This window comes from Ziziphus jujuba, chromosome 12 (assembly GCF_031755915.1).
Source record: "Ziziphus jujuba cultivar Dongzao chromosome 12, ASM3175591v1".
NCBI lineage: Eukaryota > Viridiplantae > Streptophyta > Magnoliopsida > Rosales > Rhamnaceae > Ziziphus > Ziziphus jujuba.
Genome location: NC_083390.1, coordinates 25629071 through 25652545, shown reverse-complemented (window position 1 = coordinate 25652545; position 23475 = coordinate 25629071). Strand labels below are relative to the sequence as shown.

At 32.4% G+C, this 23475-nt stretch overlaps 1 protein-coding gene across 14 annotated transcripts; it reads left to right on the top strand.

Moving 5' to 3' along the window:
- The first annotated feature begins 12716 nt into the window (after positions 1–12716).
- LOC107429683 (histone-lysine N-methyltransferase, H3 lysine-9 specific SUVH4) lies at positions 12717–23385 on the top strand. Of its 14 annotated transcripts, none has more exons than XM_048462036.2 (18): positions 12730–13029; positions 13337–13379; positions 13499–14036; positions 14774–14800; positions 15001–15069; positions 15257–15325; positions 15622–15676; positions 15777–15880; positions 16233–16412; positions 17127–17225; positions 17939–18037; positions 18746–18795; positions 18883–18971; positions 19961–20120; positions 21232–21337; positions 21426–21608; positions 21984–22214; positions 22954–23385. In XM_048462036.2, the coding sequence occupies exons 3-18, from the start codon at positions 13509–13511 to the stop codon at positions 23065–23067; spliced, it is 2163 nt and encodes a 720-aa protein (XP_048317993.1). In that variant the 5' UTR covers positions 12730–13029; positions 13337–13379; positions 13499–13508; the 3' UTR covers positions 23068–23385. The 14 variants fall into 14 exon arrangements, 13 of the variants coding, with proteins under 13 accessions (XP_048317993.1, XP_048317987.1, XP_048317991.1 ...); XM_048462030.2 differs by having other exon boundaries at positions 13488–14036; XM_048462034.2 differs by having other exon boundaries at positions 13482–14036.
- Positions 23386–23475: the final 90 nt, after the last annotated feature.

Sequence of the window (23475 nt, the reverse complement as noted above, 5' to 3'; positions counted from 1 at the left end):
TTCTGGATTTGGTGTTTGTGAGTGATAGACACCCCGCTATTGAAAGGGCATTACGCAAAGTTTTTCCCAATGCATACCATGCGTTGTGCACGTACCATATAAACAGAAATATTAAAGCAAACGGACATGCGAAAGATGAATCAATAATACAATGTTTCATGCTCGCAGCTAGTGCATATTTGGTTGAAGATTTTGAGTTTTATATGGGGCAAATTGAGGCAAAAAACAGTAGGGCTGCCTAGTACAATCTATCATGTGACCCTACAAGGTGGGCACGTTTTCTTTGTCCATATAGAAGGTACACTATCATGACCACCAATATTGCAGAAAGCTTGAATGACATTTTGCTAGATACTAGAGAGATGCCAATAGTAGCATTAATAGAGCGCATACGGGATTTACTGCAAAGGTGGTTTTATGAGCGATGTACTGTAGGTGCAAAATTGACAAAGCCTGTGATTGACCATATGGAAGAGCAACTCAAACTACGAAATTTGGAGTCCATCGGACTACGTGTGAAAGCTATTAATATGCATGAATTTCTTGTGGAAGGTGGGAGTTTGAGGGGTACAGTTAATCTCCAATCAAAAACATGCTCATGCAAAGTCTTCAATCTTGATCAATATCCTTGTGATCATTGTATTGCCGCTTGCAGAGACCGAAAAATTGCTTCTTATGGCATGTGTTCTCATTACTACACCGCGGATGCATATTGTGCAGCTTATGCTGAGTCCATTTATCCTTTGTTAGATGAAAAACAGTGGCATGTCCCGGATGACGTGGCAAGTCGCATTGTTCTTGCACCAAGATGGACACATAGGCGAGCCGGTAGACCGGGGATGCAACGCATACCATCCGAAGGTGAAGATGTTATTGGACGTAGATGTAGTCGATGCGGCGATGTTGGACATTATACGTAGAGATGTACGAATCCATTGTCTTATGCTTCGAATTAGAAAGTTTTAATTTAGTGTTCTGGTTTAATATGTTTTGATAATTATTTCATATATTGGATATAATATTTTCTACTCCACGGTGGAAGATTTATTAGCAATCCTTTTTTTTTTTTTTTGAATTTAATCCCAAATGAAAAGAGGCTTTCTGGAATTGATTTTCAATCTTTAGTTTACATATCATTTTATGAAATGTCCAAATGATTTTGAAAAGAAAAACAAACATATATCATTTTTTCTTTTATTTAAAATGGTTATTGATTTTAAATGTCACTACATTTTTTGTTAATTCCATCTTCATCTTATATAACATTTGTCTCCACTTCCAATTTTTTTTACCCTACTATTAACTTATATAATCTATTAGAAATTGATTTTCCAAGTGGAGGAAATTAGTTTCTAATAGGAATAAAAATTATTCAACGATTTCCGCTTGGAGCAAATTTTTTCCAACAGGAGGAAAACTATTTCCGCTTGGAGGAAAAATTTTCTACCTGGCGGAAATTTATCCAGAAGCTTCAATTTATCTTCATATGGGATTTCCGACTGGAGGAAAATTTTTCCGCCTAGAGGAAATATTTTCCGACAAGCGGAAAAGTTTTTAAAATTTGCAATTGAGCTCGTAAGGCGTTTATGCATAATGGAATTCTAATAAATAAACATGGCACATTTCCTATAAGGTCAATTACTTATCCTTACATCAATACCACATTGTTATCTTTGTTAAATGAACATTATAAACCACCATTATATTTACAATTAAAAGTCAAATATAATAAATAATATGCATCTATAAACATGACAAAAGGAAAGAAAAATGCATCACCACTCAGCTCATATGCTTAGTTCTTTGTTGTAAGCCTCATATGCATACTTCTTCCTAAAGAACTCCATGTCATCTTGTGTGAATGTCACTAGTAATCTAGCATGTAAAAATACGATGGTCTTGAGTGTAAACATGCCACAGTCACCACTACAAAAAAAAAAAAAAACAATTATTATAACGTATATTAGTATTATGAGAACCATATTCAATAGTTAATATTTATTCAACAAACATGTACATATTAAGAGATTTTACCCGTTACTTTGCTGAGGGGTATTTTGTGCCAATTCACATGTAAACTCATCAACGGAGTCTACAAGATCCGGCCGCTGCTCATAAAAGGATACAGACCGCAGTAAATATGGTAACATTATGCATAATTTCTGGAAATAAATTTGTCCCCTGTTTTGTTTACCAGTCTTATCTGAGTCATATACAGTCATACGACGCTCTTTCAAGTCCACGTGCCCTACCAGCCAATGTATGTTGCGCTTGTTTAGTGGAATCAACAACTGTCAATACATTACAGGATTTCAGTTAGTACAACAAATAAAGGAAGGCACATGAATAAATGAATAGTTAACATTACACAATTTGGACATGTATATTTTACATGATTTACGTATTTCCATCGCTTGGACTCCTTCATTCGAATCCCCAGCACATATTCTTGCATTGCATATGAGAATTGGAACTTAGATGGATTGGCGAGGAACTTTCCATAACACTGCTCAATGTATACCTACAACAAAATAATTTATTAGTTACCCAAAATCACAATAACCACATATAGGACACCTGGCTGTTACTTACCCAAAATCCTCCATCTATCACCTCAAAACTAGGATAAAAATATCAGGAAATCGATTGGCACGTACACGAAATAAGTAAGGCAGGACTTCCATATGCTGCATTGAAAGACGAGTTAATTTTAAATTATATCCATGCAGTTGAACAACTATCTATGGAATTTATCAAATTATAAAATAAAAATCTTGATCGAAAAATTCTTACATCATGATTCAGCCACTTCTCACTGATTATAAGCAACTGGAAAAAGTCTTTACCCGCAGTCAAAATGTCCATATGAACCTTTGCTGCCCAACCGGACTTCATAAATTGGTCAAAATTTTTTACAAGTCGCATGGGTACTGGTTTGTATGGGTCGAACTTCAAAGTAGAAGATGCACCAGGTAAAGTGCGCTGTAGTTTTTTCTGCAAGCCTCCAACACTATAAGGAGTTGTAAAAGCTGCTGCCGCCTTCCTATCCCTCCTCCCAATATCTATACTTTGCTTAGCAGCTGCTACCTTTCTTGCACGTCTCCCGGCAGGAAACTTTGATGGAGATACTTTCTCGATAATCGTAACATTTGGTCCTGCATCGTCTACAACAGATGGATGTGACTGTCTATCAACGGGGGTCGCATCGGGACCAAACTCTTCTTTATTTTCATCCCCTTCATGTCCATGTCCATCCCATCTCCCAACCCGTCAGCACTAACTCCCACTCCTTGGTGCTTCATTAACTTATCAAGCTTGGTGTCCAAACTTGCAAACTCTCTAAGTATGGCAATTCTTAAATCCTTAACGTCTTGCCGTACACTAGCCACTTCGCCTTCAAGGATTGTTAATCTCTCTCTCAAAGATACCTAAAAGAAATAATAATGATTAATACTTGCAATAATAAAAAAGATAAACATTCATACAATTTATTCAAACTTCATCATGGGATGGAGTCGTTGGAGGTTGGGATGGAGTCGATGGTTCAACATGAACATGAGCAGCAACTCCTGCAGTCGATGATGAAGGTTGGTATGTCGGCTTATGTCCCATTCGCCGCCTCTCTCCTTTTCCCATAATTTCCACAGACGCCTCTTTCCGTTTTTTACTTCTTCCACTTTTTGTAAGTGGAAGACCTTCATCTTTTTCATCATGACTTGCCTGTGGTGGCTTGTCTCGAACAGCAGATGCAACATTGTATGGAGTACTGTCATGACGTACATCCCATGCCAAGTTGCCAATATATGTATGCTCAAATTCAGTCACATTTATTAAGCCATTAACGGGATACTACAAAAGACAAAAGAGATTATCATCAAGTGATTAGTAAGTAATACTAATATTCGTACAAATACTGCAAAAGTGTATAAATAATATTACTATGTTGGAATGTATATTTATATATATATATATATATATATATTTGTACATATAAGTGGAAGAACTCATATACTTACATCACGATGATCGAAGAGTTCAGTGGCCTTCTCAAATCTTGGCACTTGTGAAATATGCCAATTAAGAATTCGAGAGAATGCCATGTCCGGAAACTTCTTTCCGAATGGTTGACCCAACGAAGGAATTGTCTCAAAACCCCAAATCTGTCAAACAATTAATTAATAATGAATAAGTAAAGAAATACCCATCATATATACAAGTGTAACAAACTTTAAATAATAGTGTAACAAACTTACCATGAAAGCCAAAGGAAACCCACAAAGACTATAACTCTTTGACTTGTTTAAAGCTTCGGTTATCTCCGAGTTAGTGACCTTTCGCTTTCCGCCAAAATACGTGTCACTAATATGAGTAGAGATGTTAACTCGCTTATTGGGTTCATAACCAAACCGTAGACCTATAATTATGGTGAAGTCTTTCTGTGTAAATCTAGCACCATGCCCTCCAAAATTGAATACCATAGAATCCTTGTCGTCGCAAACACACTGCCTATACAGCATGCTGTTGACGATGTGGCCACTAAATTGTATCTCGTTGGCCTTCAAAAAGTGGCCAAAATAGCTATCCTCAAACTTCTTTATTTGGGCTGGAGTCAGCTTGAACTTAATATCCGACACGGCTTTCCAGAAGTTCGATCTACAATTAACCTTTGCCCTCGATATCTCCGAGTCCCAAAACCTTCGTTGGTAATCTGAATCCATTTATCTGCAAATCAAATACAACAAAGCATAACAGATGGAGGAAACGTTTTTTCCGACACGAGGAAAGCCTGGAGGACAATTTTTCCGCTTGAAGGAATAAATTTTCCACCTGGAGGAAAAGGTTTTCTACCTGGAGTAAAAAAATTTCCTCCAGGAGGAAAAAAAGAAGAAATATTTTCCTCCGGGTGGAAAATTTTCCAGAACCTAAATAACATACACCTAACAGGATTTGTGCTACAATATAATGAAAATGGCTAAAGAATCTTTTCGAACCAGCGCATAATACATTATACATTAGTAGTGTACATTATACATTACTTCCTAAGGATAACCTATAGATATATTATGGTTTCACATTCAATCCTCCCATTAAATTCAAACAAAAACACAACTTCACAATAGTTTTAATTTCACATTTCACATTCTAACCATGCAACACAAACATTTCTGTCACACCAAATAACACAATATTATAAGCATAGCGCATAATGACAAAGGTTCAAAATTGAGCAATTTATAAAGAGATAACTTATCATCTCTAAAATAATCTATCATGGAAATTATCAACAATTGTAAAACTCATTCAATACAGCACAACTAAAGGTTTTCAGATAAGTTCGTTACATTAAAGCGAAATTAGTTTGCAAAATATTTTCTATGTTGTACAAAGAAGCAACTTACATTAATGAGGGACAAACCACCACCAATGCTTCTCTATCTATTTATATATCTCTCTCTCTCTTTCTCTATCTCTGTGAGTGTATGTGTAATTTTATCAACTTGCACTTGTAACTCTACGATCGCAAATTTTGTGCTTCAATTTTCTGCTCAGTCCATCACTTGCTCCTCCAATGCTGAAAGAAATAGAAAATCAATATTAGTAACCATGCAGCAATCAAACTTAGCATATTATATGTGTAAGATGTGCATATGAAAGGGCACAGAATACTGCTTACCTAGCTAATGATAAGATAGAGCCTGGAGGTTCAAATAGATAAATGTCTCCTTGTATATTCTTTCTTTGATTTCTATTCAAATGAACAAGAGCATATGAGAAATTTGAAAATTTTCCACCAACAAAAAAAAACCACGAGAACTACTAACAACTAAATAACTACAAAAATATACAAAATCATTGCATAAAATTTCCAAATTTCCTCACTTTTTATATATTTCAAAGGGCAATATAAAAGGTTTTATTTTGTTTCTTAGATCAAGAAGTAGGAATACTGAAGTAGGAATATTAAACCATAACACCAATCCCCATTGCCATTTCTCTCTATTTCTTTTTTATGCAGCCATAATAACACTCACTCACTAGCATAGCATAAAAAAAATTATTTTCAATATTTTAATTTTGCTGTTTTGGACCTGACAATCTGTCCCCTTGTTATATTTATAGAAATAAATTAAGGATTGCAAGCTGACCATCATCATCCCCAATAACATGAATAAAATAAAGGTGAATTATTTACAAATGACATTTGCATGGTGGAATTCCATATTAGTAAGAAAACTATTATGACAACAATAATCTGAGAAATTGGAAGCTTAGGAAAAATTAAAAATTAAAAAAAAAACGTTTATGCCTGTGTCTTAAAGACATTTTCAAAATAGGTAGGAGGGATATTAGACTATAACTAAATCCTTAGCCCCATTTTTTAGTTCTATTTTATACGTGATAAGGAGTTATTTATTTGGAGGGCTGCAGTAGATTCTACAGCAAATTTAGAACGACTCCCGGAAGGGGCATTTTTACCATCAATGTCAAGCGGGGTAGATCCATAATCAAAATACCACTGGAAACCTACTCAGCTAAAGAAATATTTCTATTATTGCTCCTAGAGAATCAAACCAGTGATGAATTATTTGACGACAGCATTTAGGAGGTGTTTATAACTTTTAACATTAATTGGAAAACATTTATCTCTGTCCAGTGTGGAGGAAGGCAGAGGTAAGCTTATCTACAGGTATTGTACTTTTTATTGTTAGAAAATGTTATTAGGTTGTATTACATCATGTTATGACCTTATGTTCTTTACCTAAATGATTTTATTTTCCATTTCAATTTCATATTATTGTATGAAAGAAGAAGAAGAAGAAGAAGAAAAAAAAAAAGGGAAAATTTTTGGAACGCCAAATCGAACATTGGCAGAAAGATTAGGCTACCCTTCTCAAGTTGTGAATCTTGATAACTCTATATTTACAAAGATTATATATCCACTAAAAATCCCTTATAGACTAAAAATAATTTAGAACTCTTACATAATGCATTAAAAATTCACTGTTACAATTTGACAAGGTTCAAAAAAGATGCACCCTAAACTTAGGCAGCAGATCAAGACATGTCCACTTCAAGAGATCACGCAGATGTATATTATATATGAAATTATATGCTAGAGATAGAAGTAAGATATAACAAGCAACAAAATTAGAGCAGAAGGCATGGATGATACAAAAACTAAATATATCATGCTTTCTAGAATAATAATTTTCTTTGTAAATGCTAATAGTAAAACTAATTGATCAGAAAAGAAGAATTATCCATGCATACCATGCAATACACATAATACCAGATGAGATGCACTGACAATGAAACTAACAGCATTATGGACAGTCATAATAAAATTGGCAAAGCAGTAACAACATTCAAAGATAAAAGCATCGGTATATTAGCAAGCAAAAACTACCAGAAATAATTGCATAAAATAAAATTTAAACACAAGGAAAAGATCAGGTATATAATATTAACAAGTAAAATACTTACAGAAATATCAATGACAATGCAGAAGCATATTCAAATCTACACCAGGGTGGAGAACTAACCAGTCAAAAAATGGTAATTTTCAAATAAAAACAAAAGGAAAACTCTGTATACTTATCTATCTAGTTCCCTATCGCAAGTAAATGAACCAATAGCTTATCCAAGATACACTCTGTAGACTGCTCCCCATCCATGGATTATATGAATCTTCTAAACAATTCACTTTACTAGACTTCTATTCATCACTCATCACTACCAAATACTCCAAACACTGATACCGACTGATAAGTGGGCATTGAAAAGAATCTGAAAATAGCCTTAAACATACTACGTCAAACTATAGACATAATTTAAGCCATTGAGAATTGCAGAGGTCCATAAATGAATCTTTGAAACATTAGAAGTAACGGCAATCAAAAAACAAAGTTCACAAGCTACAAATAATCAAATACATCCTTGCTAACAATCTATAGCTCAATTCTTCAAAACATTTTAATCAAATCACCATGAGAAGCAAAAGGCAAACCATTTCTATTTTAAAACTATAAAAAAGTTCTTCATCTAAGTCTGCAGACATAATAAATCCTGGAATTGTGACTACGAACTCTGCTAATTATTTAGTATTGGTAAAGTTTCCATAAAAACCCATACAAAATTCCAACAATCTGTCCAATGAAATGGAGGTTAACTGTACAATAAACATGTTTTAACAGCTGTACAAGCCTTAAAGAATCTAAATTTAAAAATAACTAAGGATAATTCATATTACTTAAAATATTTAAGAAGCAACTAAATTACAAGGACACAGGGAGATGTGGTGAAGAATAGAGCATTAGTGTTCTTGTGAGAGTGATAGAAGCTAGCAAAGGCAGAGAGAAAAAGAAAGAGAGAGAGACAGTATGTAGAAGAAAATCGGCTTCACGTGGCCCCTACATTCCACAATCTGATTTTCGGTCCATATTTTTAGTCAAAAAAAAGTTCTTGAAACTCTTACCTCTTTTAGCTATTCCTTCAGCGATTCTTTCACTTTCTTCTTTCACGATTCCTTCACTTTCTTCTTCGGCAAACTAACTAACGTAAATGTGGACCTTCTATAGAAATTTGCAAGCTAATTTTGATTTTCCAGAAACTTGTCTCTCTGCTCAAAGACGAAAATCAAACAGCATCGCATGGGCATGGGGAGGGAGAATAATTTTCCAAAAATTGGTTCTTCTATGACACCGGCGAATGGGAGGACAATTTTGCTTGAAGTGAAAATGGCGCTGGTGTGTTTCTAAAGGGAAAAAGAAAGCTTGGCTTTGTTTTTATGCCCTAGTTCTGTTTCGAAAGGAAAAAGGAATGGAGGAAAAAAAAAAAAAAACCAAAAACAACAAAATAAAAAAAAGTGGCATTTCGGTAGAGAAAATAGACCCAAAAAAAAAATACAAAGGGTATTTTGGTCCTAATGTACTAAAAATTGGCTAAATTTTTTTTAAAAAAAAAATTTACTATTTTTCAAAAATAAAATTGTACGGTGGTTATTTTCGAAAAAACCCTCAGACATATATTGCCCGAAGGCCCAAAAGCTCCGTTTAACCAACCCCAACCTATTTAAGCATTTCGTTTCAATCAAAACATTGCTAAACACAATACAAATTAACACGTCATTGAAACGTTTGAAACGTTATTTTCACATTTGAATTTAACCCGAATACGACGCCTTATAAATTTTCAATTCCATCTTCTTCTTTTTTTCATAAAATGTATTTCAGAAATATATATATATATATATATTTAAAATTTAAAAAAAAAAATACATGCTTTGCTACTTCGTCATATTCAAGCATATGTCTGTCTTATACGTGGTCGTACTTCTTTCGCTATCGATTAGAGACGTACCAAACAAACCTAAATTTTTGCCTTTTCTAAGAGGGTTAGAAAATGATTTACATGTGTCGATGGAGGGTTTAATTAGCGAATAATATATATTAATTATTAATGTATATACATTTCGAAGGCTTTCTAAGCGGTGTTTGGGTGAACAGCGAGAGGCGGTGTCTGGAAATGAAGGACATATACTGTCTGCCGGAAGCAAAGGAAGTGTTTTAGAAATGAAGAAAATATAAGAAATGTTTAATGAGGAGGGTCGAAAGAAAGGAAGGAACACGTGGGATGCAATGATAGGATTGCAGAGAGAAGGGACATTGTTCGTATTTTGGCGAGCCACCCGATGAGATTCTCTCCTATTTTTACTTTCACGTGTGTTTATCTTCCCCCGTTTCCATATACAGTTGTACCATGTTTTTCAAATTTAAGGATATGTTTTTTTATTCAACTCAAAATTTTATTTTATTTTTATAATTTTTTAATTAATATTATTTATGTACTCTCCAAGTAACCTGATGGTGGCCTCTGAAATTAAATCGTGGCATTACTGGAAGATTGGCGAATAGCGAATTCTTTTTGAATGCATGTGGGTGTTTTGCATTGCTCAAAACCCAACAGGCTGCTGAGCAGGGGAGAGAGAAGCAGTTTCGTGATCCAATTAAGAATAACCATGAAAGAAAATTCTTATGTTTTTGTAATGCGGTCGGGTCAGTTGGGACACTTATCAATATATTATAATGTATACGTAATGCATATATTTTTTTTTTCTTTTTTAATAATCACACATCATTAAAAAAAAAAAAAAGGAAAAACATTATTTCATTTTTATTTTGCATTAATAAAGTGTGGATCCCAGTGGCTTTTGCTCGCAATGTTTGTAAATGGGCCGCTTGCTGTGGGCTCTTGAGGTCTAGTTTTTTTTTTTTTTTTATATTAAAGGTGATGTGTTTAATGTAGAGTTTGATAAATTTCAAATCAATTATTGATTTGAAAAGATTCGATAGATTGTTATAAAATTTTACAGATTTTATAATAATCCAATGAAGTTTTTGAATTTAAAACTGAATTTTATATTGATAATTTTCTTAATAATTTCACTGTTAAAATACTTTCAAATCTATTAAAGTCCATCATTTTTTAAAATTTTTTAAAATCAATGACTTTTTAAATACCATCATATTTTAAAAAAATTTTACAAAATCATAATTGAATATATCTAGATTTTAATGGACTTTTACAAGATCTATCAAAATTTGAATTGAATATCATTAGATTTATATGAACTTTTTTAAAATATAAATCAAATATCTCTAAACTTTTAAAAACTTTTTAAAATCTTCAAATTCTAAATTGAATATACCTTCTTAAATTTGGTTTTGTTTAAAATCATTTTATAAATCAGACCATCATAATAAATTAACAATACATGGTCCGGTTCATGTTTAAAGATAAAATATTGGTATTTGCCACACCCCACAAAAATCCATACTTACATGTAAACTATTAATACATTTAAATTAGTTTTAGCTATTAAAAACTAAAAACCTAAAAGGAAGTCTATTAAGTAACTAATTGCATTTAAATGAATTTAGATTTTTTAACACCAAAAGCCTAAATGAAACTTAAATGAAGAAGTGAGCCCCTTAGTACCAGTTTATTAGTAATCAATACATAAATGTGAATAGCATTAATTGGTATACGCTAAGTAAATAGTAAAGTGTATCTGGGAGTGATTCCTACAGCTCAAAAAATGTTGCTAATAGATTGAAAAGAGTTATCAAAGTTGTTGGTGCAAAAGACATAAAAGTAATTTTCAATTGTTTTGTCTTACAGAAATCATCTAGTTAAAAATTTTGAAACAAGTAACAAATGGATAATTTCTCAAAAATCATATCTTAAGAAAAGGGAAACTAAAATATCTGTTTAGGAATGATTCTTAAATCTTAAAAAAGTATTGCATAATGTATAAAAAATGATTTTTGATATATTTGGTAGTTATTTGTTGGATGAATAAGGAATAGTTTGAATGATTTTAAGAGAAGCACTGGTCAATGCTTCTCGTAGGAAGTGATGAAATAAGACATTATAAAGATTCTAAAAGCATTTTTATGGCAAAGTAACCAAACATTATACTGATTTTATTTTAAAATGAATAGAAGAGGAAGTTGTATGGACATGAAGTGCTACAAATTAAAATCCAAGAATTTAAGAAAAATATTGTTGTAGGAGTGCCATGACATCTTATAGCCCGGACATCCGGAATAGTTGAGAACATATATACAGATCAAACATAGGTATTACTAATCACAAATGCACGATAATGTTATGGATTATATTCATACTTATTTTGTGTGTCAATAAAACAAAATGGAGAGATAAAAGCCATCCAGAATGTTGGAGCTAGTAGCAATCCCAAACGAGCTTGTAGAAATCATAATAAAAAGTTGCAGACAGGGAGTTGTTGTGGAAAAAATAATAAATTAAAAAAAAACAAACTTGGATTGGGCAGTTAATAAATGCAGTATTCACAGACTTATCAAATTTATTAAATTAATTTTTGATATTGAATGATTTTATATTATTTTTTCGATTTTACCATTTATAATTTTAAGGTATTTTTAAATTGTCAACTATTAAAAAATAGTCACATCATTTGATAATCAAGATTTTGGTAATATCCAAATAAATAAATAAGTAAGAAGCTAAAAGAGATATATTTAATTTAATAAACTTTTATAAAATATATTAAAATTTGAATTGAACATCTTTTAATTTGTATAAATTATTTCAACATTTTAATTTAATGTTGATATATTTTTAAATTTTTTTAAAAATCTTTCATAATCTAAATTGACAACTCTTTTCTATATATATATATATATATTTTAATTTCAACATATTATTTAAATTCTAATTATTACTAATAGATTATTTTTTATTTTCCTAATTTTAATTAATTTATTGAAAACTAATTACACTAATCGATTCATTTCATTTTTTTGGGCAAATTAATTGATTCCAAATGAGTTGATTCTTTTCATGGCATCTATATCATTACTAATGGATCATTTTCAATTCTAGCATCTATATTATTACATGCCATGTATACGTTTTAGACTTTTAGTGCCGTGTATAGGAAGGAGAGAATAGGTTAGTGTAATATTTAAAAAAGAGGTTAGGGTATAATATTGGACATCTCACACTAGAAGATGGATAAAATTTTAAATTATTTTCTAATTAGGCCTAACAAGCGCAGCGGCCCAAATTTTCCAAAAATGAAATTAATTGAATGTAAACATCTGACACTCACACGGTCCCACTCACATCTACCATATGCGATCCCCCGAGGAAGCGTTTTAGCACACGACTCCAAACGGCGAGTCGTACAAACAGACGACTTGACGTTACTGGTAAAGCGATCACTGTCTCCACTAATGGCAAAACTTCGAAAGGGATCGCGCCCAAATAGTCCCCCCTCTAATTCCCGCCTCTTGCACTCTTCAAAATCTATTTCTATCTGTATATATTCTTCAAATTTTCAAAGTGCTCCGGTGAGTGTCTCTTAAGCGTCTCTAGGGTTCTTCTTGCTCTTCTCTGTCTATTTCCTTCTGCATTTGCTTTAGATCGCCGGCTTCGATCTGCTTGGCATTTGATTAGACGCTAAGTTTGCTCATTGTATCGGTACGTTTGTTCTCGCTGTTCTCATTTTCAATTCTAAGAATTTCGGTTGGAGTTTAACGTAGACTTGAGGTCGGCTTGATTTTCTTATATCTAATCGGTTCAAAACTGTTTGATTTTCCGATCGGCATTGTTTTAGAACTTGCTTAAAATCAAAGAGACTGGGGTCAAACTGTTTGCTTCCTTATTAACTTTTTCCAAAGAAAACATTCCGACCTTCTCTTTTCTCATTATGTATCGATTTATTTATTTATTTATTTTTTAGTGTTTGGAAGTAATTCTTTTCTCTTTTCTAATTTTTTGTTGGAAGGATTTAAGATCGAGCTGTTCGAATTTGTATTCCGTTTTTGACGGTGTGCACAAGAAATTTAGTTAGTTTTATTTATGCCTTTTTTTTTTCATTTATTTATTTATTTATTTTTTTGTTGTGCATTGCTATTTATAGGAATTGTTAGTTGCAGGTTTGATGTAGGTTATAATCAATGACTGTAGCGAAGGAATCTGCAAATGGCACTGGTCGTAAAGCCTTAGCAGTTGCTGGGGTGAAGAAGAAAAAGAAGAAGAAGAAGAACATTGCTCAAGGCATTTCAAAACTTGAAACCAAGGAGTCCACCAATCTGCGGAGGTGTAGCCCAAGAATTCAAAATATTCCGGAAGAGAAAAGGCCGTATTACGGCAGCGACAGCAAACGGAAAGTGGAGGTCAAAAACGAAAAAGTTAGCGCTAAAAAGACTAAAGTTGAGCACCATTCAAAACAAGGACTTCCACAAAGTCGATGTGGAGTAACTACAAGTGATAATGGAGAAGACAAAGTCAATGGAAATGGAAATGGTAAGGCAGTGGTTACCAAATTGACAGCAGGTAGCAAGAGGACTGTTGTTGCAATAGGTGACGAAGTGGACTGGGTGAATACTGGTACTTCTCCAGTTGATGACAAGGGCAGAAGCTTAACTGCAAGAGTGAAAGAGATTGTTAGAAAATTTAACGTGCATTACCTTCACTTTGTTCAGGTGATTAATCACACATGGATCATTTTATTTTATTTTTGGAATTACATTTTCATGCTTTATTGATTATGTTACTAATTACTATAACCTGTACTGTTTTCAGAGAGCGAAATTATGTTGTATTAGTATGTGAATTAAATGGAAAAATTAATTATGATGATTATATGGATTAAAAAAAACTAATGGATGGTATTATATATTTATAATTCAGAAAACGAACGAAAAAAAATATATAAATAAATAAAAATGAGAAAGTAAAGTAATGACAGATGCTACTACTAAACTTGTCAGCTTTTTCCCCTTTGATAAGTTTTTTGTTAATTTCTCAGTATGGTAAAATAAAAATCTGTTCATTATGCATTGTTGAATTGCATGAGTTTAATTGTTTGCTATAGTTCATTCAAGTTTTGTTTTGGTTTCAGTAAGAGCTACTCTTGGACGTAGATGTGTACCACGTGAGTCTTGTCTACACTGTATTAACTAAGCAAAACATCTTTGATAAATATGATTTATCTTTAAAAACTATTGCTGTGGAAGTCAGTAATTTACTCTTGTTATAACTAATTGTAGAATATTAACTTAGTACTGCTTTACCTGGTAGATAATTCTGAGTTGCATATTTATTTATATTTTGAAAGCTACTATCTAAGCATATGCAACCTCATGTTTCTGTTGTAATGGATTGTAGAATAATTTGAAAATGTAACTCCTTACTCGGATTGTCTTTTGCTTGAATGCAGGAAGAGTTGATGAGATGTGGGACGAAGGTTAGTTTTTCCCTTTAGTTTAATTATTATTATTTTACTCAATCTTTATCTTTATTATTATTATTTTTTTCTCTTCTTGAGGCATAATTATGTGGTTCAGTATTCAAAATTTATGTTAGTGCTAAAATATTTGCAAACATGACTGAGAAATCCTTGGCTTTTGCCATTGTAATTTATGTTAGTGCTAAAAATATTTGTAGGAGAAGAGTGCACATGATGGTAATGCTAGGAGGTCTTCCAAGCGATGTGATTTGAAGTCAGTTAATAAGGCAAGTGGGTAATTGGTATATCATGGTCTACTTGATGCTTGAAAGTTCCTTCTTCGAGGCTGGAAGTCAAAACTAGAAACTATTTATTTATTTGGATAGTCATTTTTCAGAAAGGGATAGAAAATATGATTGGAAAGTCCTTGGTTTTTGCCATTGTAATTTATGATAGTGCTAAAAATATTTGCAGGATAAAGGTGCACATGATGCTGATGCTAAGAGATCTTCCATGCGACCTGATTTGAAGGCACTTAATGAGGCAAGTTGGTGGTTTGTATATCATATTTCTCATGTACTATTTATTTTATTGAATAATCTCACTGTAAACAATCTTGTCAATATTTAAGATATGTGGTTTTCCCAATGAAAATATACTTTCACTAAATCACACTGTAAAACTGTACATTATTGATTTGTTTACAGATTATTAATGCTTTACTTCATCAAAAAGAGATTGAAGATGATTTTCTAGTTTTATATCTTTTACCCCGTGAGCATTATAATAAATATTATCCATTGAATTCTAGAATAGTTGGCTTTGCGTGTCCATTGCAGATGCGGAGAAAAAAGGAAATCCTATATCCTGAAAAAAGATTTGGAAACCTACCAGGTTGGTGATTTTAGTTATGTTATTTAGTTTTGAGTTTGTACTTAATTATTTTAGTGCTAACTTTCTAGTTCATTCAATGTTATTTATTTTAATGATGCAGGTGTTAATGTTGGGCATCAATTTTTTTCTCGATGTGAAATGGTGGCCATCGGTTTACATTCACATTGGTTAAATGGTATCGATTATATTGGAAAAACTGGCAAGGTACTTGATCATTATGTTGTTATATTTATAATACATAATTTTGACTTTTTGAGAAAATATTAATTTATAAATCACATTATAATCCTAGCTTCTTCTCTTTCCATTTGTAGATTCTGTTAATCAATTAAAAAGTTTGAATTTAAGGTTTTTATTCTGCGATGAAAGATAGCATACTTAGAAACATTGTGAAAAATAAATATGTTTTTAAATTTTAATCTTGCATATTTAGAGAGATCTTCCAATTAGATTTGCAGATGCGTGAGGAATGTTCCACTGGAGTGGCTTTTTCAGTCAATTTAAAGATGTTAATTTCGTGTATGACCTAATCCAGTCAACTTCTGGAATACTGCAGAAGGAGTACAAAGGCTATACCTTTCCACTTGCAGTAGCAATTGTTTTGTCCGGCCAATATGAAGATGATGTTGATAACTCCGAAGAAATTGTATATACAGGTCAAGGTGGAAATGATTTACTTGGTAATAAGCGTCAAATTGAAGATCAAAAGATGATTCGTGGTAATTTGGCTCTTAAGGTGTGTCTTTTATATTTTTATTTTTTGTTATGTTTCTCCTTTTGTTTTCTGTTAATAGATATGTTCTTTGTCTCATTTTGTGTTATCTAGAACTAGAAACTTGTCACTCCAGTAGCTTTTTAATTCTGATTTGCATATTATTCTGTTGAGTGATAAGCTAGGATACTAGCATGTGCTACTATATCAATTTTTTTTTCTCTTCCAAAATATATGCTTTAACATTTTTTTACCTAATTTATATAATTATTAAAAATTAATCTCTAGAAATTATCAACAATATTTTGTTTCATTTAATCATTTTGTATAAGCTTTGGTTCCTGTGGGAAACCTTATTTAATTTCACGATCAGCCTCCCAATTTCTCACAGAACTCAATTAGCTATGCTTCACCCTTCAATTAAACAACCTTCAATGGTCCAGCTGCCTGGCGTGAGTTTGGGTTCCTGTTTCTTAGTTGCCTAGCTAGAAATATTTAGTTTGTAAATAATGTTATATGGTGCATGGTGTTTCATGAACAGCTTATATGTGAGATATGTGTTTATAGCGCCTTAAGTTTTCTACCATTCCCAACCTTATTCTTCAAATCTACTCTTGAATAGCATTGTAGTATGGTGACTGAATAGTATTCCTTTGATGTTGCTTTTTGGATGTGATTTAGATTTTTCTTATTTGAATAAAATCTTGCTATGTTAGATATGACATTAACTTCTTGCAGAATAATATGGAGCAATCTATTCCTGTTAGAGTCGTTCGTGGACATAAATGTGTCACCAGTTATTCCAACAAGTTGTATACATATGATGGCTTGTACAAGGTAGGAATGGCTAGAAATATTACTAAATTTAATACTATTATTATTATTATAATTTTTCGCAAGTTTTTGCATGTTTATGTAAATTTCTTTTGAGCCTATTGCAAATGGGCTATTCTTTTTCCCTTTTTCCCACCAAGAAGAAAAATATTGTACAGAGTTTTTGTGTGAATTTTTAAAGTATTTGTGTTATGCGTCAATTCAAAACTAACTGAGAATGTAGTATTTTGGGCTTGCGACTACCTGAAGATTTTTTAATTGTTTGCTCGATGATAATGATGGTCGAAAAAATTGTAAGATGATTGGTGAAGAATCGTAATTTGAGTAGAATAGTGCAGCATTCTAGGTTTTGAAGTGTTGTATCAGAGTGATAAAAAAGATAGAAGAAATACTGGGTTGAGTAATTGGAAATTGGGATTCGTGGTCTCTTAACTCTCATTGTCCTGTGGAAAATGAACAATACTATAGGAAGCCGAGAAAAAAAATTTAAATGCATATCTTCTGTTAATTGGTGGATTATTTTGTTGTTAAATCAGTCACTCTGCATATAGAAGATTACCAATTTGGCTGAAATACTACTGTTATGATGGTTGTTTTGAATTTCTATATTTTAAACCTTCGTTTGTCTAATTATGTCATTATTGATATGTGAAAAGATTTTTGCAGTGAACTTATCCTGTGGCTAAAGTCCTTTGTCCATTTTTATTTTTCTTCAGGTGGATAAGTACTGGGCTGCGAAAGGTGCCGCTGGATATACTGTTTATAAGTATCGATTAAAACGACTTCCTGGGCAACCTGTATTACTCACAAATCAGGTTATTAACTGCCTATATAACTTTATCAAATGGTTTAAGCATATTTTTATTTGAAGGTGACAAAATTCAAACTTATTATTCTCATTTGGTATCAGTGTATCCAAAGTCATGAGTTCTCATCTAGAGCTTGAACTGAAAAATGAATGGTTTGAAACAGTTCTTTTTTGGGTGGAAAGTTTGATAATTTTTTAACACTCTTTGACAAGTATTTGATACATTGTTTGAAAGCATTTTTTTTTTTTTTTTTTAAATTCCAAGGTGATAAAATTCCAACTTATTATTCTCATTTGATGGCTGTCAACTTGAACAGAAACTAAATAGTTTGAAGCAGTTCTTTTTGGGTAAAAAGTTCGAAAGAATATTTGGTATTTGTTTAACACTCTATGACATATATTTGATGCATATTTTTAACTGTTCCCGACTAGAAAGGATTCTTATTAAAGTTAAATCATTTAAAAAGTTTGGGGCATACATCCATCTTAATATAGTGAAATTTGCTTGGTTTATATTTTCACTGGTTTACTTTAGTAGTGGGCAAGGGTACTTTAGTAGTGGGCAAGGGTCTAACTTTTTTTGACAAGTATTTGATGCATATTTCTAACTGGCTTTGCATAGAAAAGATTGTTACTACAAGTTAATTCATTTAAAAAATTTGGACATATGTCTTTCCTAATATAGTGAAGTTTTGCATGGTTTATTTTTTCACAGGTTTACTTTAGTCGTGGACAATGGTCTAAACTCTCATCAGAATTGCCTGGGTATGGGAAGATCATCTTTCATCCAAATAATCTGTCTTTCATGTATCCTGTTCACAATCTGAATTAAGAAGTTGATGACTTTCTTAGGTTGGTGTGCAAGGACATTTGTGATGGTCAAGAAAACATATGTATTCCAGCGACTAATATAATTGATGATCCACCTTTTGCACCATCAGGTCAGCTATACATTTTTTTTTCTCACCTGTTTTTGGTACTTATGGTACTATAAATAACTACATGTATTTTGACATTCAGACGTTGAGAAATACATTTCTTCTAAAGATTGACATGTATAGCTGATATAGGATGCAAGGAGAGGGGTAAAGAGAGGATGAGAAAAATCCAAGGGGGGATAACATACTTATAGCTCAATATTAATAATTGTTAGATCTTAAGGGTTTTACTGAATCCTACTACAATAAAGAAACTAAATTCTTATAAAAAAATAAATTAGGAACTAAGTCAAATCAAATACCAACAATATCCCAAAGCAATATAAAATCTTAAGTTACTTGAAACCTCGACAAAGTTGTGTATATTTTAACTTACGAATCACGTTAGAATGTGTTTAGCATACTCTATTATCACCAGAAATGCTCAAAGGGGGAAAAATGCAGCGTTCATCATTATTGATTGATCTTGATGATACTTAAAAATTCACCATATAGTGTTCCCTTACACAAAAATTTGTGTTAGACCGATCAATATGAATAACTAATCTAATTTGTATTATACAATGAAAACGCTGTATGAGAAGTATTTGGTGTTGTTGAAAAACTGTGGACTTATGTTCTTTTCACATTGGATTAGATGTCTCTCTTACATTGAATGGAATATCAGACAAGGTTTGTAATTGTAGTGGTACGAAAGAAAGAAGATACTGTACATAAGATGTGTTATTAACAAAATTACTACTTCATTACTTAGCCAATTTATGCATGGAAATGCTAATTGTTTTTTCGTCTTTAGTTTTCCTTTTTATAATTTGGCCAAAAAAAAAAAAAAAATTTATTGATGTTTAAGGTTTCTCTCTATTTCTACGCCTACGCACTTTGTCTCTTTTACGCTTTCAATGTCAATCCGCATGCTGCTTTCATTACCCTGATATTTATGTGTCCATTTGATTTTTATCTATCAATTCGAATATATGTTTTTAAAATTTCAGGATTTACATATACGAAGTCAATTACAGTAGAGTCAGGTATCAAAATCCCATCTAGTGCTCCTGGGTGCAATTGCAAAGGAAAATGTACTAACCCAAGGACTTGTTCTTGTGCTAAACTTAATGGCTCTGACTTTCCCTATGTCAGTAAAAATGGTGGCAGGTGAGATTTGAAAATGGATATGAAGTTTTCAGCTGAGAAAATAAATTATTTGTTTTGTAAAGGAGTGAGGAAGATTTTGTACAGGCACTGACAGAACATGACTTCCTGAATTACGTGGAGATGCTCTCTCTCTCTCTCTCTCTCTCTCTCTCGCTCTCTCTCTCTCAATATATAGATATATAATTTTTTATTCAGTAATTATCATTTCAAGACATCCTCTCAGAATATAATAGAAATGGATAAAAATCTGCAGTAAATTACAATCTACATGGATTATCATTAGATCTTTTGTTGTAAAAAGTTAAATCGTTTTAAAAGTTGAGACTTAAAATTTTTTTATGGTCTACTGTACTATAATACGTTTGATTTTTTTCAAATAGGATTTAAACATGTCACTAATTCTATTTCTAATTGAATTTTTTTTATTATAATTTTTTTAGTAAATTCCAACTATTGAAATGATCCAAAAGTTTATAATCGGAACATTTGATGATAAAACTGTCAGGTCAACATGATATGAACTTGGCTCTCCTAATGTGATTAACACTTATATATATATATATATATTTATCTTTTCCTCCTATCTCTAACACTCTATCTTAATAGAACTAATTGCTAAGTAGGATCCTCTCCTATATATAGCAACAATTTGGAATTTGTAGATGTGCTTTAATGTTTTATAATATGTTTATCCCAATAACATTAGGTTTTAAATGTTTTGTATGTTTGGTCATTTTGCTTTCTTTATGGTCATGAAATTTGTAAAATTGCACTTTGCACATATTCTTAGAGCTGATTACTTTTTCTTGTTTTGTAATGTAATACCTATAAGGCGTAACGCTCACAACTTATCGCTGAAGATTTAGTTTCTCATAAGAAAATCGTGAGTTAGATATCCTGCTTACATGTGTTACTGGTTAAGCAAATGTTAGTTGTAGTTGTGATTTTTATCTTTTTGTCCAAATTTTAGACCATACTAGCTCCCTTGACTCACTTTCTTATTTTAAAGCTTCTTGTATTGTATTTTATGATCTTTCGGTCTTGGAATTAACCAGGGTTCCTTTTCTTGGAAGATTCCCCTCCTTATTCCTCTCAATTTTTTCCTCTTCAGGTTGGTTGAAGCTATGGACGTAGTTTTTGAATGTGGTCCAAATTGTCTCTGTGGGCCTGAATGTGTAAACCGCACATCTCAGCAGGGATTAAAATACAAACTCGAGGTTATGTAGCTAAAATAAAGTGCAAGGCAACACCTTGGTTGCATACCTTGTTGAGCTACAAATTTGACAGATTGAATATTTTGAACAGGTTTATCGTACTCAATATAAAGGGTGGGCAGTTCGGTCCATGGATTATATTCCTTCTGGTGCGCCAGTATGTGAATACACTGGACTACTTAGGAAGACTAAAACCTTAGATGCTGTCTCTGGGAATGACTATATTTTTGAAATTGATTGCTGGCAAACGATGAATGGTCTAGGGGGACGAGAGGTAATTTTCACTTAAAGAATTTACAGTTGTCAACTTTATGTGATGATGTGATATATTAAATTTGGCTGTTTTTAATCTGTTAAATATGGGAAGAAAAACTATTTGTGAACTCCTTCTATACATGCTGTTTTATTCATGAGAGTGCGATAGACATACTATTGCTCTTTTCTTTGGCAATTTTGGCTTGGAATAAAATTATTTGAATCTAATACTTCTGGCAAAATTTATGTGCTTTTCTCGAGATTGGTGTAATTTTTTTGCTGCACAAGTGACTTGGCCGTAATATGATTATAGATTCTTTTAGGAAGTTTATTGCATTGGATTATTTGTATATGTTATGGTTAGAATTTCCTCTGAAGTATTTTTCCACTGCAGAGGCGATTACGTGATGTTTCCCTTCCTAGTGATCATGCCGATAAAAGGGATGGCAAGATATCTGAAAGGCCTGATTTTTGCATCGATGCTGGTTCCTCTGGCAATGTTGCCAGATTTATCAATCATAGTTGTGAGCCTAACCTTTTTGTTCAGTGTGTTTTGAGCTCTCACCATGATGTTAAATTTGCTCGAATTGTGTTATTTGCTGCAGACAACATACCAGCTTTGCAGGTAATTTTCCCTCAGTTTTTTCTTAATATGATCAATGTCTTCAAAATTGTCAGTGGCAACAAAATTTAACCTTTGACCTGTTGGCAATATAACGGTCTCTATGTCTATTTATAGGTCTTGTTATCATTTTTCCTTTCTATGTTCTATAGTATTATACAGTTGTATTTCTTAACTATAAAATTACATTTCCATTATTGTATCTAACGTGGAGAGGCTTGGAAGAGGCCTCAAATGCATACCAAAAGAAGTAGTTCCAAGATTCACCAGTAAGGAGGGGGTGGCATTGGTGTTTATGCAATTCAAATACTTTCCTCAAAGCATAAGTTGATTGATATTTCTACCTCCAGTTGATTCAGATAATGGAATTATTATGCTATGATTAGTGCATTGCAATTTTAGAACATATTATGAACACCTTAGTATTCATAGTTAATTGGCCTCAAGATGCACCATTGATGAACCTTGTACATGAGTCACAAGCAATGACATTGTTTTGATATCAGAATGGTGCAGGCCACTTTATTTTATTTTGCTTTGCTTTACGATGTGGTTTATTGGCTAAATTCACTCCTTATGGTAAATGTCTAGTACCATTGTTTATCCAACTAATAATCGTTACACTGCATGAGCAAATGAACTGGTATTTGCGCCAAGCTTTGCAAAACTTAACTTTCTTATAGAGCTTCCTCTCAGATCCATCTTCTTAGCTTAACAATTTTATATCCAATGTCAAATGCAGGAACTTACTTATGACTATGGTTATGCACTTGATAGCGTCGTTGGTCCCGATGGAAAGATAAAAAAGCTGGCATGCTTCTGTGGTGCGACTGGCTGTAGGAAGCGTTTGTATTAGGCACATAAATGTTGCACTGTAGTATGTTGTTTTGCCTCTCCAGCTCATTGAAGAAGCATTAATTAGTTGATATTAGTTTGGCCAATTTTTTGCAACCATGGAGTGTCAAAAGGTGGCATCTCAAGGTGAATTCCTATGCACTTCTCCTTTTTGATTCTTGTCCTTTTTCTGGGGAGTGTAGACACAGATTCTCTCTTTTTGTAATTAGAAACGAAAGAATGTCAAGTGAAATGCTTGTCATTTATATATCAATCATTGAATTTGTCCTGTATACTCAACAATACTTTTAAAAATATAGTTTCACTTGTTTCATTTTCATTTTGGATCTATGGGTTTATAAATAGCTTTTCCTAATATAATAGGCAGTTTTTAATTTTTCATATATATATTTTTAATTCCTCTTGACAA

Coding starts and splice junctions, on each gene's coding strand:
- LOC107429683 (XM_048462035.2), top strand. CDS start 13,509: ATGACTGTAGCGAAGGAATCTGCAAATGGCACTGGTCGTAAAGCCTTA. Junction 15,677..15,776: donor AAGATTTGGAAACCTACCAG/GTTGGTGATTTT, acceptor TTAATGATGCAG/GTGTTAATGTTGGGCATCAA. Junction 21,609..21,983: donor ATGGTCTAGGGGGACGAGAG/GTAATTTTCACT, acceptor TTTCCACTGCAG/AGGCGATTACGTGATGTTTC.